General features: G+C 37.2%; 1 protein-coding gene across 1 annotated transcript in view; it reads left to right on the top strand.

Annotated features, from left to right (window-relative positions):
- The window catches only part of TMEM135 (transmembrane protein 135), a 156,985-nt gene that overhangs the window by 10,609 nt on the left and 128,372 nt on the right, over positions 1–18,004 (top strand). Inside the window, exon 3 of the mRNA XM_058824835.1 lies at positions 5,176–5,268. Within this exon, the coding sequence (XP_058680818.1) occupies positions 5,176–5,268 (93 nt within the window). The remainder of the gene's footprint in view (positions 1–5,175; positions 5,269–18,004) is intronic.

Raw genomic sequence — 18,004 nt, forward strand, 5'->3', positions numbered from 1 at the left:
ACAAGTAAAGGTATCCACTTTGCTTCTTTTTCTCTGTTTTACAGATTCAAAATACATTGTTGCAGGAAATTCAGATAATTTCTAGAGGGGAGTTAAAAAGGCCTAATCTGTCTTTTATAGAAATAATTGATGTAATTTAATATTGGTTTCTATTTTCCTCATGCAGAGGCTGTGGTAACTTTTAATTATACTGAATTTATCCAGTTATCCAAGTTTGTACTTTTCCTTATGATCATAAGTGAAGGAAATCCCAGCACAGCCTCTGGGATTCTGTAAGATACAGATTTGCTCTGAAAAATGAGCGTAAAAGGCATCTCTGTATTCTGTTTCCAGCATATATTTCAAGTAACTATCAGGATAGTTAATAATTAAAAGTTGCATTTTATTAATATGATTATGCATTTATTTTAAGAGATGTTACACACAGACATGTAAAGCCTACAGGAGCTATGAATGTTTGAAAGTTAACTCACAGCATACTCACCAGCCCCTCTAAAAGATAAACCCCTTATGCCCTACTTCTGAATCTGTTTAGAGGCCTCTCAACTTTCCTTCAAAGGTGGAGGAGAAGGCAGAGAAGAAGAGGAGTTGGCTGAGAAGCCATGGAATACTTTTCAAGTAAATAATTCTCAAAGGTCAAAGTGAATCTATAAGTAATGAGCTCTAAAGAATATGATGTTTTCTAGCAGTCTAGGTTGTATTAATATCGATTCATCTTTATTCCTCTGAACTACAGAGTGCTGTTCCTTATTCTGCCATGAATTTGCCTGTCAATCTGCAGTGCTTTATTCCAGTGCTGTAGTAAAATGTTATTCTGCTGCTATGGTTTTATTTCAGCAGTTCCTCTTACAGAGGATGTTAGCCATCTAACAGATCCATGACCGTGCCTGTGCTGGTCAGTGAAGTAGGTAAGAGATTAGTGTCCTGCTCTGGCATGGCTTCACTTTCACCTATGTGGGCATAGCAGTTCAAGCTGTTCTGACCTCCAGAACAGCGTGGCCAGATGCAGACTGGGTAATGGAAATGCTGCCTAGCCCACCTGCCCTCCAAGTCTCCTTGAAGCATTGTTTGGGTGAACTAGGTGAGAACCATGTAAAGGACAGTTCCAGTGATTATCACATTCCAAAAATGGGACAAGGAACACATGTAAGTGCTTACCCTGCCATTTATACAGCTGTGCTGCACAGTAACCAACCAGCATCTTGGGAGGTGTATGTGCTTTTTCTCTTGCAAAGGGATGCCCCTGAGGAGCAAACAGCTGCAGCAGAATCCTTGTTGGCAGAGTCTCTGCACACTGCCCACCACCTGCAATTGCAGGACTTGCCACTAAGAAGTTGTTGGCTAGAGTGCTGATTGAAACTGGTGAACTGAAATCACTAATAGAGGCAAACAAGTATTTAAGGCAGCCATGGTAATGGTGCCTGTTGAAGTACATGAATGTCCAAGTATAATGAGAATTTTGGAGCTTTTCTGTTCAAAATGAAATTCAGAGCCTCAGCAATTAAGTGATTAGGATATGTAAGAGCTATTAAATGACATTTCAGAAAACAGTGGATAACATGATTGTTATCCATGTTATGTATCAGAGAAGAAATACTTTCCAAACTTGTATCCTTTGAAGAATGAGTACATACCTGGTGGTGATCTATGTGGTGCATTTTCCATGTATTCCCAGGTGCCTGTGACAAGAATGCTTGCTAGGACTCTTCAGGAAGAAAGGTCCTCTGTCTTCCAGGAATTAGTAAATGATTAGCAAGTAGTTAATATATGTGAACCAAAATAAGGCATAAATAATTGGTTTCCATAGTAGAATAAGTTACCAGTGAAGTTCCTGTTATGTCTTTTGTTTTGGAATACCTAAGGAATCTGGAAGAGGGGCTGAATACTAGTATGAGAGATTGCATGAGATTATTTAGGGTACAGAAATCTAAAACTGAGTCTCATCCATTTCAGAAAAATCTTGATTAAAATCACTTATAAAATTTGATAGAGAAAAGTGCAAAGTAAAAAAGCAGCTCTGTCCTTACTCAGGGACAGGCTTTAAACTAGCTGCTATTTGTCAGGAAGGTGTTTGAGGATCATTACGGGTTGGTTCTTTGAACAAATCACTTCAACACTTGAATATGGTCAAGGAGCTGTGTGAGTGGTGTTTGGAGAAAAAATGAGACTGCACCAGGAAGCTGAATGAGTACATGACACCTTTACAAACTGAGCTCTGCATACCTTTTTAAGAGTTTCTTCTAAGTTCATAATGTTGAAAAATCATTCACTTGAAATGTACTTAATATCTTGTATTTAATATACTTGTCTTGCAGCTTGAGTCATATAAGCTTGCTTCTCTCACCTGCTCTTGTGTGGTTGATGGAGGATGGAAATGTGAGACTTCAGTCCTTTATTTTTAACCAATTTGGTCTTTTTTAATGTTTATGTTTTCTTAATGTTTTGATTGAGGTTGTATTATTCTTTGAACTTATTGCTGTACTTCCTTCAGTAGCCCCTGAGAGCAAGAGTCATGGTATGTGATTATCTAGGCCAGAAACATTTGAAACCATCAAAGAAGTACCAGCACCTCTGTTTCTGCTAACTGGCCTGAGTATTTCTGGAATTGATATGCAACCATGAAAAGAGATTGTTGGAGGCTGTGAAGATCTAGGTGCTCTCCATCTGGTTCCAGATAGTGATGAGAGATTGGATGTGATAGATTTGTACTATAGGATATATGCTGCAGTTTTTCTATCTGTTTTTGCTTGAAAGGTGTATTCTAGCAGCAGCAGTAACTCGTAAGCAGCATTGTCCAGCAAACCCCATGCAGTGGATGGCTCTTGCCCTCCTGGAGTTCTAGACCAAAGCAATGGAGTAAGGATTTATAGCTGGACATGTTAACTCATGTAGTTTCTTCCTTTCTGCTAGGAAAAGCTACCAAAATTGAAATGGATGAAAATTCTCAAGGATGTAAACTTTAGGCAAGAATGTAGAATTTAAATTATTCCAGGCATTGTTTAATACTCTTAGAATTTTACAGGTGGGTAAAATGTCAAAAATATCTAAATCCAATGTCAGCAATAACTTAGGCAGTGGGTAGATGTTCTTGTTTTAGAAGAGATTGCCAAGCTAACTTGACTGACTTTCTTTTAGCTCCTATTTTTTTTGTGTGATGAATTAGGGTCTGTGTACAGGCTGCTCTGTTGGCAGAGCAGTGAGGGTGATGATCTCTGTGAAGGATGTGTGACAGTCCAGCTGGGGGTTGTAATCTCTTCCACTGGTGAGATCCAGCAGACTACATCTGTCTGGGCTTCAGATGGAAGTGCTGGGTTCCTGTGTTGACAGGCATTGCATCTGTTAAATGAAAGGTGTGATTTTTAGGTTTATGGTTCAATGACATGTAAAACCTCACAAAGACATGGTTCTGTTAGTCTATCAACTACAGTAATTAACTTTGTCCATATACAACTTGTAGATTGAGGAATTAGGTGCATGACCTGAAAGAACTCCTCATTCTTACTCCAATTTCTATCCACAGAACATGTGAAAATAACCATGCAAGTAATAACAAAACCTTATTTCATTCACTTCAGGAGAAGTTTAAATGTTTCAGTTAGTGACTGTGCATTTTTATTTCCACTGGACTTTATTATGTAAAATGTGTCACTGTTGTTTCCGAAATCTTGTCAAACCAAACATGCAAGCATTTATAAAAGGATTCTAAACCATGCCAAAGGAACAAATTACTGTTTCTTTCCCACAGAAAAGGCATTTGTTCTGTTATTTAACAGGTGTGTCTGGTAAGATGTGTTCATACTTATTAAGATGCTTAAAATGACTTCCCTGAAACTTCATACAGTAATTACTTTCTGAGAGAGTCCTAATAATGAACTTTAGCTCCTGCAGCATTTGGCATTGTCATCCTGAGAAATTATCCTTTTGCAGCCGTGGGAATGAGCAGTGTGTGTAATTGCCATTACATCACTTGCTGCTGATACACTGGCTCTCTTTTCACTTAGGAACGTAAGCTGGCATTGCTTGCTGGTAATGTTATTTTTGCAGAAGTATGAGATGAGGCTGCTCATGCCTTTGACGGCAAGACTGAAAGTGAGCTAATCAGATGGTGTTGATTAATTATCTTGGTTCTCTCTTCTGTCTTGTCAATGTGAAATTTTGTCTAAGAAGGTGTCCTCTTCTACCGTGTTTTTGCCATTTTGTTTATTTTTTTTGCTGTGTTTTTAGAAGGGTAGACTCTACTAGAGCTTTGTTTTCTCACTGATAGTGCTTGTCAGCTGAGCAGCATTGGTATAATGGAAGTATATTTATTATCATGGTACCAAATGTCACAACTCTGACTCGTTTGCCTGTGATTGGCCTGAATAAGTTTGAAGTTGCAGGTCTCCTCAGCAGACCAAACATGGTGGGCGACATTGTGTCTGGCATGCAGTTTGGCTTTCTTCCTTTAATAATGACCGATTTATAGAAAGATTTTCTTAGATATTGCCATTTGTATAATGAATTTTTTTTTTAATTCTTATTGTTGAAGGAATTTTGGTAGTTCAAATTGTGTGAACTCCAAAAGAAATCCAGATCTATCTGCCAAAAATGAGAGCTTAGCCAGCTTAATAGGACTGGGAATTCACTGTTGCTTCCACTTGTAATGTAGAGACTGATTCCTTGGCTTACTGTAAATGTGTACTTTGCTGTTTTTAGCATCAGTGAATCGTCTGTTTGGAGTGTGGCATGTATTATAATTATTTGATTTGATTTCTGTCTCACCTGACTGCATCACTTGTTCCACAAGGCAGGTCTTCTTGAATATCCTACTTGTATTTGGACAAGTAGCAAAGAGATGAATTGCTATAAGGTCTTTTAGAAGATTTTTTTGTAATTAGTATCTGCAACTTTTCAAAAATATGTGTTGGAAGACACTGACTTCCTGGAAGAAAAGTAGCCACTTAAATGAAATGAATACATTAATGAAATGTTTCAGGTATTTCTGAAGCACTTTGGCAACTCCTCTGAGAATTCTCAAACTGTAAAAATATAATGGCTAGTGTTCATTACTAAGTACAGATTAATGTAAGAAGACAAAGTTAATAAATCATTGCTAATTTTGTAATACAGATAAAATACAGTGTGGTGCATGAATGTTCCATTTGCATGTAATATGTGTCTAAATTACTTTTTCAGGAAGATACTTGGAAAATTCTACTTTTGGTCTCCTGGCTTTGGTGCAGCTTTACCTGCTTCTTACATGGCTATTCTCATTGAAAGGAAAAGCAGGTAGGATTTGTGTTTATGGATTTTCAGCTTAATATAATAATACTTCTTGCTTTGGTCATTTGATGATTGACATTTGACAGTTCACTGTGCTTATTTCAGAGTGCTGGAAATACAGTTAATCTGAAATAGTGTCTTTTTATCTGAAATAGTGTCTTTTTGTAACCTTAAATTTAAATCTAGAAAACTGCAGTGAAAAACTTTACGAACATTCAGTTTCCTGTTTGTGGTTTGTTTTGTTTAATGTGCAATTGCATTGCTCAGAATTGCCTGATAAAGCTTGGTTGCTTAGGGCTCCCTAATGAAACTTTTGTTTTGTTCTTGTTTGTTTTTTAAAATATAATTTGAGCAATGTTTGTAATTAGTCACAAAGAAGGAGAATGCTGATGACTTGAGTTAACAACTTGGCATTGGTTAAGATGGAGGTATTACAAGATGTTGTGGAGAAAATTGTGGGTGAGTTGAAATAATTCAGATTGGATGAAATGTAGTGGTACAGAAAGCAAAGCCTTTCACTTAAGGCAAGGTGCTGAAGTTCATCTGTCAGAGGTAAGTTCATTATGAAAGTATTAAGAGGGGGAAGAAAACTCCAAGGATAGCCCAAAGCTGCCATTTGTAATGTGCCCAGGAAGATGGCAGATGAAATCCTGGCTAGTACGGTTTTATTGTTGGAAATTCAGTTTATGTTGGTAGCTTGTAAAATAGTGTCAATTACAATACTTTTTTAATTTACTGTGGAGTGAGGTGCTTTAGGCATCTGGTTAGTAAGTTTAATTTAAGGAAGAGAAGGTAAAAGAAAGGTAAAGTAAAGGATTACTCTTTTTAAAAAGATAGTGAAGGAGGTACTACACGTGGTGTGAATGCACTTTAGATTGCTGTGGATGTCTGAAACTTCCTTAAGCAGTCATTTAAAAATAATGGCAAATATGTATCATTATGTTGTTGACTCACAGTCAGGCCCCGTTCCTGAACTTCAGCTGTGGAGTAAGCAAATCCTATGCCAAGTTTTCTGTATGTCAAAGTTCTGTCCTTTTAAAAGAATGCGTTAGAGCCATTGTTTTTGAAGATTTAGGACATGTAAGAGTTTCTGGAAGTATGGGAGCACTTCTAAATCACTTTGTTTAATGTAATTATAGAGAAAATAATTGCAATTAAGTTACCAAATAATCATAATCAAGTTACCAAATGAGTTAATTATCTTTTTCATGTCCTCTCTAGCTCACTGATTTTCATCTTGTAGTAATTACTGTTAAGAGTTTGGATACATGTTAGTAAAACTTTATCTAGTTAGTTAGACTCCAGCACTGCTGTTGGCATCAGAGTATCATTTTGGGGTGAGAGCAAATGTATTTTTTCCCTTTTATCGGTGGTAACACGCGCTTAACTTTTCCTACAGACTTGTTACAATGTGAGGCTTTTCTGTGCCTGACTTTTAATATTTCTAGGTAACATTAAAGAGGAAGAAATCAGGCTGGTTGTCAGTCTGTGACCTTCTTGTACCTTTCAAAATATTTGTGAGTGGAGAGTTGAAACTGCTTATGAGGCTAAACTTGTACAAGGCTTTCGAATAACAGCAAAACAACTATGAGAAAGTTGCAAAGCCATGCTCTTTAAGAGTAACAGAAAGAGTAGGCAAACAAATTTTATATAAAATGGGTTTTTCTAGACTTGTTCGTGGCAATGTATGGAAGCTGTGACATGTGAACAGGATTCTGTTTAGCATCTGAAATTTGAAAGAAATAGAAGTTGAAATGGATGTATGTGGAAATGACAAAAGTATATTGGTACAGCATGTATGCAATGAATGATGCTAGAATACTTAATTTCTGTAGGGTTATTCCCCTTTCTGTCAGAATCCATGATGTGTGACCTAAGATATTTTGTCTAAAAATTCACATTATGTTGGATCAGTTAAAGGAAAGAAGGAACTCTTGGTATTGCAGTATAACACATATATGAAAATGTGGAGTCATTGTTCGTAATGAAAGGAATTGTTAAAGGATGTCAAGAGGTATTTGAAAATTAGGGTTTTTTTAAAATACAAAGTTGTTTGGTATGTTCTCAGATGGCAACTATGAATAATGTGCAAAATGCTGCTGCTGACAGTGAAATATGACTTTCTGATTTCACATCTGTTTGCCTGTTAGCTTCTGTTACAGGCAAAATCAAATTTTAATAGACTCGCATTCCCTTAGGAAACTGATATTTCACATGGACACACAGGGGCATTTTCAGTTATCTGCTGAACAGCTTAGAACAAATTGTAGTGAAAAATCAGGAAAGTGGGAGAAAGTCCTGATTTGAGTTCATAAACCTATCTCTAGCCCTTCAAATTGCTGCTAGCAGCTGGCAGCAACATTGAACTTAATCACTTAATCTCTTCCCAAGTGGATACCCTATTTTAAGTACCTCACTGGCATTGCTTGTGCAGTGTCCTTGTCAGTCCTGAACTTGGGAACAGCAGGCTTATAAATCAGATTTTCTTCCAAGTGTTCCTGTTCATGTGTACCAGCCTTGTAGTATGTAATTCATATGGAAGATTGGGAAAAAGAGATTGATAGCTTGGCTAGGCACATTATAATCGTGAGCAGGAACATGGTTTCTAATGTGTGACAGAATTAGTTTGATTGTAGATTTTATCTGTGTTATGTCTAATTACAGATTTTCAGGACACTCGCAATGAGGAGGGGAGGTGACATTGCATAGAAGCTTTAAACAGCCCCAGGAAATGCTCTGCACTATATTATGCTCCTGCAGGTCTATAAAAATATAAATGGCACATTAATATGTCCATGTGTGTTCTATGTGATGACCATAAAATATAGTTTTGCTGTCTATGAGAACTAGTTTATCAGGATCTGTGGAAAGGACCAAGGAATAAAAGCACTTCTTAACTTTTTTTTGTGTATGTATCCATAAATGTTCTGTGAGATTACTGAAAGAGAACTGGTCACATTAATATGATTTAGTAATGTTTTGATAAAAATGATTTCTTAGATAAGAGTTGGATTTGGATAGATAAACATGGATATTATGAATCTGCACATTGCAAACATATATTCTATGCCTTTCGTCCCTTACTCCACTAGGAGGAACTCAGAATTTTCCACTTTTTCTAGTGCTCTCAAGCTTTGTGTGTTGCCTTCTAGGGTTAGGAGGAAGCATTTTTACTGGCTCTAATTTGTTTTAATTGTCAATATTTTAGTCATTCTTTATGTTTATATTGTCATAATAGCTATGGATATATAATAATAAGCAAGCAAGGTTCTGATAGGTGCAGTTGCATGATTATACTTAATATAATGTTCTTTGCAGATTCACCTGTTTTACATCTTCTATTAAAGTCTGCAATTGTTTCATCATAGAATTCAGTTTTGTAGTATTAGACATTAAAGGCTGTGTTAATGTCTCCTCAAAAATAGAGATGATTCAGTTCCTTAAATTTCATTGAGTTTCCTTAGGAAATTATTGCATTCATTTTATTAACTTTTGTATGGAGTTGTTTAACCATACAATCCTTGTTGGCTCCTACAGGAGGTGTTTCCAACTGGTGATCTGAAGCAATTTTATTTATGATTTTTAAAAAAGCATATTTTGCTTGTGTCTTTTGGTTTCTGTTTGTAATTCCAAGTTGCAGTCTCCTGTCATTTCTTTCAACATCTATTAAATGATATCGCCAGGAATTGAACATTCAGGAAGGAGGAGATACGTGGCTTGGAGTGAAAGACATGGCACTGTCTCATTCTAGAAGTACTGAAACTGTTAGAAAACAAGGAAGTAACTGAATATACTTGTTAAAATTGTTGTGAATCAAGCTGTTGAAATGTGATTTGAGACTTGGCTGAAGCCAGCCAGTTACTGGATATCTGATTAGATCAGTTGTACCTTGCTGACTTCTAAAGAAGTACCATAGCTTGGCGGAGAGCCTGTACTTAAGTCCTCTGTGACTACTTTCTAGGAAAAAATTGTGTTCTCTAAGTGTTTTGTAAATGTGCTGATGTTTCAAAACCATTTTAAGTTGTGTTTTGCTAGTAACTAGATGGCAAACTTCATTTTATTGGACCCTTGATCAAGAAGTCATGTATTAATGAATTTCAAGAACTATAAAGCTTTAAGAGGGGACACAATTCCAGTTTTAATGAAATTAATTGTCTTGTTGCCTGGCTGTTTGGGATTTTTTCTCCCTGCCTTTTGTAGCTAATTAAACTAGAGAAAGTTTAACTACAGCCACCTAAAGTTTCTGTGGCATGTGTGAAGGGACACTTGTGGGGCTGCCCCTGCTCCTCCCTTGGGCTGCCTCAGTGTTTGCATACTGGCTGTTAACATTATAACGGCGCCTGTCGCGTCACTGCAGTTATGACTCTGTCACCGATGGTATTATAAAACCTGAGATTTAGGGCTTTTATAATTTGGTTGTAAAATCGTGCTCTGGGCAAGTATTTGTAATATGTTTTTAGTTGAAAACTTTGGGTGTTTTTAATAAAAAAAAATCAGTGTGCTGGACTCTTAGAAAAATATCTAAAGTACATGCATTTAAAAAGTAAAGCAGTGCAACAGTGTGTGTTATATAAGAGATCTGTATATAAACACATCTATTTAGTGTTCTTGGAAAGAAAGTATTACTATGTATTGCTTGGAAAAGTGACAGAAACACTTGTGTGAGAGCAATGTGGAATTTTTATACTGTATGTTGTTTCTGATGAAACATTCAGTGCTGTTAAGAGTATTTACTTGCCATAACTGCCATTAGTCTAAACACATTAAAAAGGAGGGATATCACAGCATTGTAATCGTTAAAAGTATACACTGTAAAGAAATACATGAATTTTGTAACTTTGTAACATTCAAATACAAATATGTTGATGTATATTTCTTTATAGTAGTATAGTATATTTAGACTTGAGGTGGTAATTTCCTTTCTCAAAAATGTTTTGTGGTTATTCAGTTTGGTATATTTTAGGGAAGCAGATAAATCTCCATTTTGGTGGGGTGAGTAATCAAAACAAGTGAACAAACTTTAAACACAGCAAGTGTTTTTGCAAGCTTTAGTTGTACTTGGTACAGGTAAGAAATTGAGAAAGCAAGCCATATTGAGGAGTGATTTTTTCCACATTCTTTGTATTGTAGTGAGAAAACTCTGGAGTTTGGATCACTGACGTGAGTATTTTGTGGTGTAATCTGATAAGGAGACCTAGCAGGGAAACAAATTTTTTGGAATTGTACTCCTCTAGAGTGATTATTGGTGTGGAATATGGAGCCAGGCTGTAGAAGTTACTGGGAAAGGTTTCTGTTTCTAAACCAAAATATGTTAAATTTAATGGTACTTCAGCAACTGCCTTGGTGAAAGCCAGTGTTTGAGGATTTATGTTTTTATAGTAACAATGCATAAATGTTTGAACATGTTTTGCTGCATGCTTGGAGGACTGCTACTGTGCTGTAGTTCTAGAACCGTCTCATAAAATGTTTTGGATTGGAAGGGACCTAAAAGCTTGTCTAGTTCCAACACCCCTGCCATGGACAGGGACACTTCCCCAAAAACAGATTGCTTAAAGTTATCAGAAGAAAGGAAAACTGATCATTCAAGGCTGGGAGTGCAGAAGTCAATCTGAAAGGTGCTGTGATGGAGACAACATTGTGAATGGCAGGTTGCTCAGGATAGGCAGCTCTTGGGATATTTTTTATGGAAAAACCTGCAATAGGCTAGTATTTTAAACTAGAAGAATTGGTGCTCTCTCTAAGGCATATCCCTGGCAGTGCTAACTTTGGTGATATATTCAGAGAGTTTTCTGTTTGTCTTACTATTATTGAATCATGTATTAATTTTAGAAACAGTTTCTGGCATTTTTTAAACTGTTCAGTTAGATCAATACTGATAAAGTCAGTTTTTAAGAACCGTCTTTTCTAAGTGCAGGAGCAGGCAATTGCAGCATGTTGTAAGTCCAGCAAGTGGGCCAGAAGAGCAGTTTGGCTGAACATTGAACTCGTGGAGCTCAAGAGTAAAGGGAAACTGTGTGATCTCTGGAAGTGAGGTCAGGCATCATAGGAGGAGTACAGAGCTATGGTTTGCATATGCAGGGAGAAGATTTGAAAGGCCAAAAACTCAATTAGAGCTGAAACTGGTCAATGCTGTATCTGACAACAGGGAAGGGCTTTTTAAAGTACGTTAATAGCAAGGAAAAGTCTAACGAAAACACATTGATACTTGTTGAAGGTGATCACCTGACTAATAGAGATGTAGAAGGAGCAGAGACTGTTTTTTGCTTCCATCTTTGATAACATTGATAGGCTGCTCAGCTCTTTGATTTGGAGGACCATGTATATCAGTACAATCCATTTGCAGACACTGAAATTGTAAGGAACCAGCTGTATCAGCTGGATGTTCACAAGTCCATGAGGATTCATGCCAGAGTTCTGAAGGAGCTATTGGATGTGGCAACAGGACCTCTCTCAGTGTTACTCTATGTACAGGAAGGGTCTGAGGGAAGACCCAAAAAGCTATAGACCTGTTGGTCTAACCTCAGTTTCTGGAAACATTCTGAAGATTATTCTGGGTAATATTGAAAGGCTTTTAAAGGAACATCATGATCACCAGGCACAGTTAATGCGAGTTCACAGGGTGCAAGTCCTGTTTAACTTATTTGATGTCCTTCTGTAACCAGGTCACCCATTTAGTGGATGAGGAAAGTGCTGTCATTTAAATTGTAGCCATATTGTGAGGCTGTCTTGTGTGAAGGAAGAGGATGTCCTCTGTGGGTCATAGAAAGATGCTTTGTTACTGGCATGGTATAAACTGTCTGCTCCATTTGTAAAAGTAGCTGCAGAGTAAAATTTGCTTCATTTATATAAACTGAGGAAACCACTTGGTTTACTGTGTGAGAAAGCTGGTGTTCTTAATTATTCCTACAGTAAGTCTGTCCTTCATTCCTGCCCTTTATTCCTTGTGATTCTGTGTGTGCACATAAGATATGGGTATAATCCTTATACTTCTGGATAAAAGGAGTGGTTGCACTCATCACTTGGACTTTCCCAACTATCTGAATTGTGTGTTTCTATTTCATACTGGTCATTTCTTTCCCACCAGTTGCATGATTCGCCATTCTGTGTCTCATTACTGTCTAGATAACTGTTGTAAACTAGATTTCATCCACATGAGATAGCAAAAGTTTGGCACGGTAAATTCTTTACTTGTGAACAGAGCAAGAGGATTTTTTGGGAATCGGTGACTACAGTTCCATACATGTGTAGTCAGTCAGTCTGGGTTATAAACAATCCAGGATTCTGAAAAACTTTACTGTTTCTGTATGAGTATTCAGCAACCAAGTTTAACATTCAGGCTGCAGCATTTGGATGCTGTAAAAATTTGCTTCAGCTTTCTTGTGTGGTAACTGAAGTCTTGCACAAGTTGAAGAGCAGCAGAGCAGCTACAGCTTTATAGCTGACAATTCATTTTCAAGGATAACACAGGCAGACAGGGAAGAATACTGCAAGATCCCATGTGAAATATAGACCTGTGATTCTGGAGACACTACAGAATGCATTGCAGCATCTGGATGAGTCTGTAGAGACTGAGTTTATTTTCTCTCTGTGTTGTTAGAGTCAGGGCTGAGGTGGATCATGCAGGACTCTTTGGTTGCAATTGCTCAGTGGCCTCCACATCTCTTGAGTTTCAGAAGGATTTACCAGCATAGGTTCAGCACCAGCCATGTGGCTGCTTCATGAATGTAAAGACATCTTGGGCAGCGCCTATTAAGCTCTGGCTTACTCTGTCAGTGCACATGGGGCCAGCCTGGGTGAACAAAGGGTGGTGCTAAGGTCAAGCAGCAAGCTCTGATAGATCCCAGGTGGCTGTGCAGATGCCTTCCTGAGTTTCTGCATGGCTCCATGACTAACTGAGACTTGATGATAATTAAAATTTGATTTTTAAAAATTATTTCAAGAACTACTTTTGGCAAATCTGTTTCTGATATGTTCACTTTGTAGGCTGAAAACTTAAGTAAAAAAGATTTAGTCATCTGCATAGTAGTATAATTTTGTATTCTTTGTTTTTCATCACTAACCATAAAACACCACACCAAAATTTGTAAAACTTACAGTCCTGTTGAAATGCTGACAGATAAAATGTTAAAATTTAGACTGCTGCTGAACGTTGGACTATTCTGTGAATCTGACTTAAATTCAAATGGCACAAACAGTGGATTAATTACTCTGTCCTGTCGGCTCAGCACTAGCATCCAGGACACACTCATTTGGACTTCCTTGGCTTAAGCAAACACTTAATACATCTTCTGTGTCTGAATGCTTGTGTGTAACATGGAGCTCCCAGAGGGGGAATAATAAATACTCTGCTAGTATAGAATAAACTTCAGATGCTGCTTAGGTGAGCTGGCTTGAGTGCTGACATTTACCTGGCAAGATAATATCCATGCCTAGCATGCCTCTAGTGCAATGGCTGGAGGTCTTGGAGGGAAATATTCGGTGCTGTGTTCCTCAGGTCTGCTTGTAGGATATTGTTTTTAGGTACTATAGATGAGAGCAGCTTAAGAATTGTTTCCATGCAAACCACTCCTAAAAACTCTCTGTAAAAGAACTGACTTTTCTGGAACCTCATTGTTCCCAAGGAGCTAAGGTTATTGTCAGCTCCTGCAGCAGGAAAAGTGTGAAGGTAAAGACTTAGAATGATAATGATTTGCTAATAGTAATCACACAAAGCTTTTCTGTGGCAAAGATTACAGCACTATTCTTAGGTCAAACATTTTACTTCCCCTTCCTGGCCTCTCCCCTCCACATCCTGGGACAGAAAATGGCATGTTTTAATTTCCTTTGGTAAGGAAATAAATTGCCATGTGTTGTAGTGTTTCTTGTAATCTAATGACCTCTATTCCAGATTTAATATTTTTTGATAAAGTGAGTGTATGCCATTAAAACCTTCTTCTATAGACAGTCTGTCTAAGAAGCAGGACCAAACAGTGTCCATGGTATTAAAGGCAAGCCTGGTATTAAGCAGGTCTCATGAATTTGGGCCAGTATCTGTTATTGCAATCCAGACTTCTCCAGCTTTGGTGAAAGACTGAAACAATATGGACTGTCAGGTAGTACAGCATAATTTGATCTGCGTGAAGGAATTTATGTGGGCTCCATCTTGCTGCTTCAGTGATATGTTTTTTCTTTTAAGCTCTTCGGTGTCTGTTATTCATTCCTTCTGAGCAACGGACTGAGGAACTAGCAAAAGTGTTCCAATATCAACTTTTGGCAGTTTGGATATTTGAGCTTAATGCCAGAAAATAGTAGGTTCAAACTGGACTTGGCAATGGTTTATTTCTCTCTTTGGTGGGTGAAATGTCTCATTAACGTCTGTCTGTAGTATCTGGCACAGTTCATCATCCACTATTGATGTCCTGCCAGATACTGGCTTCTCAGTCAATAGGGATGTGTTGAAATGACACTCAGTCACACTTTGTGTAGTTTGCTTGCCTTTCTAGAGAAGGTTCACATTGATTTCTGATGTTGCTGTTCCTTGGGAGCCCTTGTGGGACCCCCATTATGGACGTAGGCACATTCTTAATAGGCACATTCTTCATCTGTCTTCTGAGTGATTAAATTAATAGTTCCTAACTGGATTTAAAGCCTGTTTTTAAAATTACTTAATAGGCTGCCATTAGAGGGTCTAAAGGGAGGGAAGAAAGCAAATGTCACTGTATGTTGACAAGTCTAACTCCATACACTACTTCTCTTGGAAGTGCTGGTCTGCTGTTGCTGAATACAAGGGCATTTAGAAGTTAGTCACACCATGTGAAAAGTTTCAATAGTTACTTGTTGGAGTTAGATTGATTTGTCAAATCAAATAGCTTTTTTTTTTTTTTTTTAATTGTTTCAGGTGCTTTGTAAACAGTATTATCCTATCAGAAATGTAACATTAAAACATTATGACTTTAAAGAGAAAATTAGTTCTAAACATGCAAACACTACAATAGCTATTAGTGTAACAGACTTGAAAAACAGTATCAGGCTGCTGAAGTCTTTTGAAATAGATGAAATAACTGATGATTTGAGTAGCTTATCAAAAAACTTGTGTTGTGGACTGGACTGTCTCAAACTGGGCACAGAATATAAATTGGAAAGGGAAAGGCAGCCATTCCAAGGGGCTTCTTTGGAAGCCTCTGGAGCTGCTTCTTGCTGAGCTGCTCCGAGCTTGTTTTGGGATATGCAGGTAGGGTTGAAGGGCTCTTAACTTGAGAAGGGCTAGAGGGTAGAGGTTGAGAAGAATAGGTCAAATACTGGATAAATTTCAGCTGGTATTGGGACAGCCCCAAGCTGTCAACTGAAGGAGTGACCTTATATGACAAATTTTTCCTCCTTCCTGCCTTCTCACTCTCAAAATACACTGAATATATGTCCAAGGCCAATGAATACTGGACATATTTTCAACTCTGAATTTTTTCCATGCCCTGTGCTGCTCTTCCTAATTTTTATTAACCGTTCTGTCCATAGTGTCCTATTTTACTTGGGAGTGGTAGTGACTGCCAACAGAATACATTTAACGATGACCTGCTGCTGCTGAGAGTCTCCAAAGCAGTTTTGTTCAAAAGTGTTTGCTTTTGTGCCCTATGCTCATACCTTCCAGACAGAGTGGCCAAACAGCCCATGCCCAGAAAGAACTGAGTGTTTTCTTTGTGATTGACTGAGCTGATTAAAAACAGTTCAGTGTTATTATCAACAGTCCAAAGAAATTGTTATTTGGGGCCTTACTTAACAGTAGATAGACCTTCTGTACCAAGAATGTGAATAATTTAAAAAATCCCAAAATCCTTCATTTCTTTTCTTGAGGTTTGATTAATTTGTTTTCCTTCTGTTATCTCCCAGTCAGTCATTCTGTAATACTAATAAGCTTTTTGGAATCTTTTTATCTCTTCATGGAATCTTGTGAGGTTAAATCACACTTTAATTAAGAGGTTTTTTCCCCTCTGTAGGTCAGCGTTTGTTTTTGCTCTGTAGATACCATAGAGAAACTCAGAGAGGAGGAAGAGGGAGGGAATAGTGAAAGAAAATCTGTATAAAATAGAGCATAAAGGAGTTTAAAAAATTGAACTATAGATGTTATCTTGTGTTGCACTTTCTGGAAACTCTGTAAGAATTATTGGTACTAATTTAACTGGAATGTATTACTGTAGATATATTTTATTTTTGGCTTCTCTCCCGTTCAAGTTTTCTCATACCCTTTCTTTGGCATGTGTTCAAATCATAGAACATGTTGAGTTTATTTTATTTCCTTTTAAGAACAACAAATTCTGAGTATTTGCATAAAACCATTTTGCTGAACATTGTAATATGCTCCAAGCAAAAATTACTGATTTACAGTTTTGAGCAATTTCAATTTCTCCAGCTTGAAAAGTTCCATTTCCTACTTTAAACAACCCAAAATATTCCTTTTAAAGGAATATTCCTTTTAAAAAAAGTAGGTCACGAGTCCTTAAACTGTATATTTTTGAGATGAAATTCTGAACATTATTTTTGTGGTAAAGACTTACCTGCTGGTCTTTACTAGGCTAAAAAGTTACCATGTTCTTTTTTGAAAACTCACTGCTTAGGTCTGTTTTCATAATTTTCAGCATTATTTTGAAACTTGTCTGTTCCTGCTGATTTTAAGTGAACTTTTGCACCAGGACTTTGCTGCTGACCTCCAGCTGTCAGTAGGAAATTGGTGGGTGTGAGAGATTAACAATACCCTAAACATAATCTGTAGTGCTTGTGTTATTACAGGGATGCAATCACAGCTCCACATCTATGCTGGGTTTGCTTGTGGTGTCAAGCTGCTGTAAAGCAGAGAAAACCCTACCCCTTACCTCTTCATTTTAACTTCTTTCATTCCAGGGAAACCTCCCAGGGAAACCTGTGATTTGTGTGTTTGACTTAATTCTGCAGGTTATAAAGTGGTGTTTTACAGTGGGGGGGAAGGGATTGAAGCTGATGGGAGGAATTCTTCCTGTTTTTGCAGACCATGAGTCCTGTCTGGGGAGCCATTACAAACTATTATGTTAGCTTCTTAGTTTATGTTCAGAAATTAAAGCCAAAGTTAACTCTTTTTGAATCTTTCTTTTTCATTCTTTTTTCTTTTAAATTGAAAGAGGACAAATGTTCTCAAGTTTTGCCATTTATTTATATATATACATATGTAATTATAATAGAAATATTTTTATATGATACATGCATATATATGAATGTATTTATCACTTAAAATTACTGCTTTGCTGTAACAAGTGAGTACAGGATAGGTTTTATGCTCTTTCCCTTTGCTTAACATTCCACTCCATATTTGCTTTTGAATCCAGAGATTCTTATAAAAGTAGTTTTGCTTGTGATTTCTTAGACTAGTAGAAAATAATAATAAAAAATAGGTAAAATACAGTGATAAGTGTCAGAATATTCAGCAGCAGATTCAGTGAACAGTGACATTCATGTAAAATTCAGACTTGATTTTCTAGGAAACTAATATAATGAATTTATGGAAAAAAATGGTGAAAAAAGTAATGTAGAGTTCAGATTTTGTTGTGTAGGCCACAAGGAAAGGTGAGTTTGACTCTAGTACCTGCTTCTTCTTGTGCCAAGTCTTCTTGGTTTGTCAGCATGAAGAGTTTTTGGAAAAGCAGATATCAGGAGTTTAAAGTTTTGGTCTGGGGATGAGGTTAGAACGCTTTATAGCAAAGCTAAAACTGCTCTTCTCTTAGCAGTGAGTTGGATATTT

Source organism: Ammospiza caudacuta, chromosome 2, assembly GCF_027887145.1.
Source record: "Ammospiza caudacuta isolate bAmmCau1 chromosome 2, bAmmCau1.pri, whole genome shotgun sequence".
In the NCBI taxonomy this organism is placed as follows: Eukaryota; Metazoa; Chordata; class Aves; order Passeriformes; family Passerellidae; genus Ammospiza; species Ammospiza caudacuta.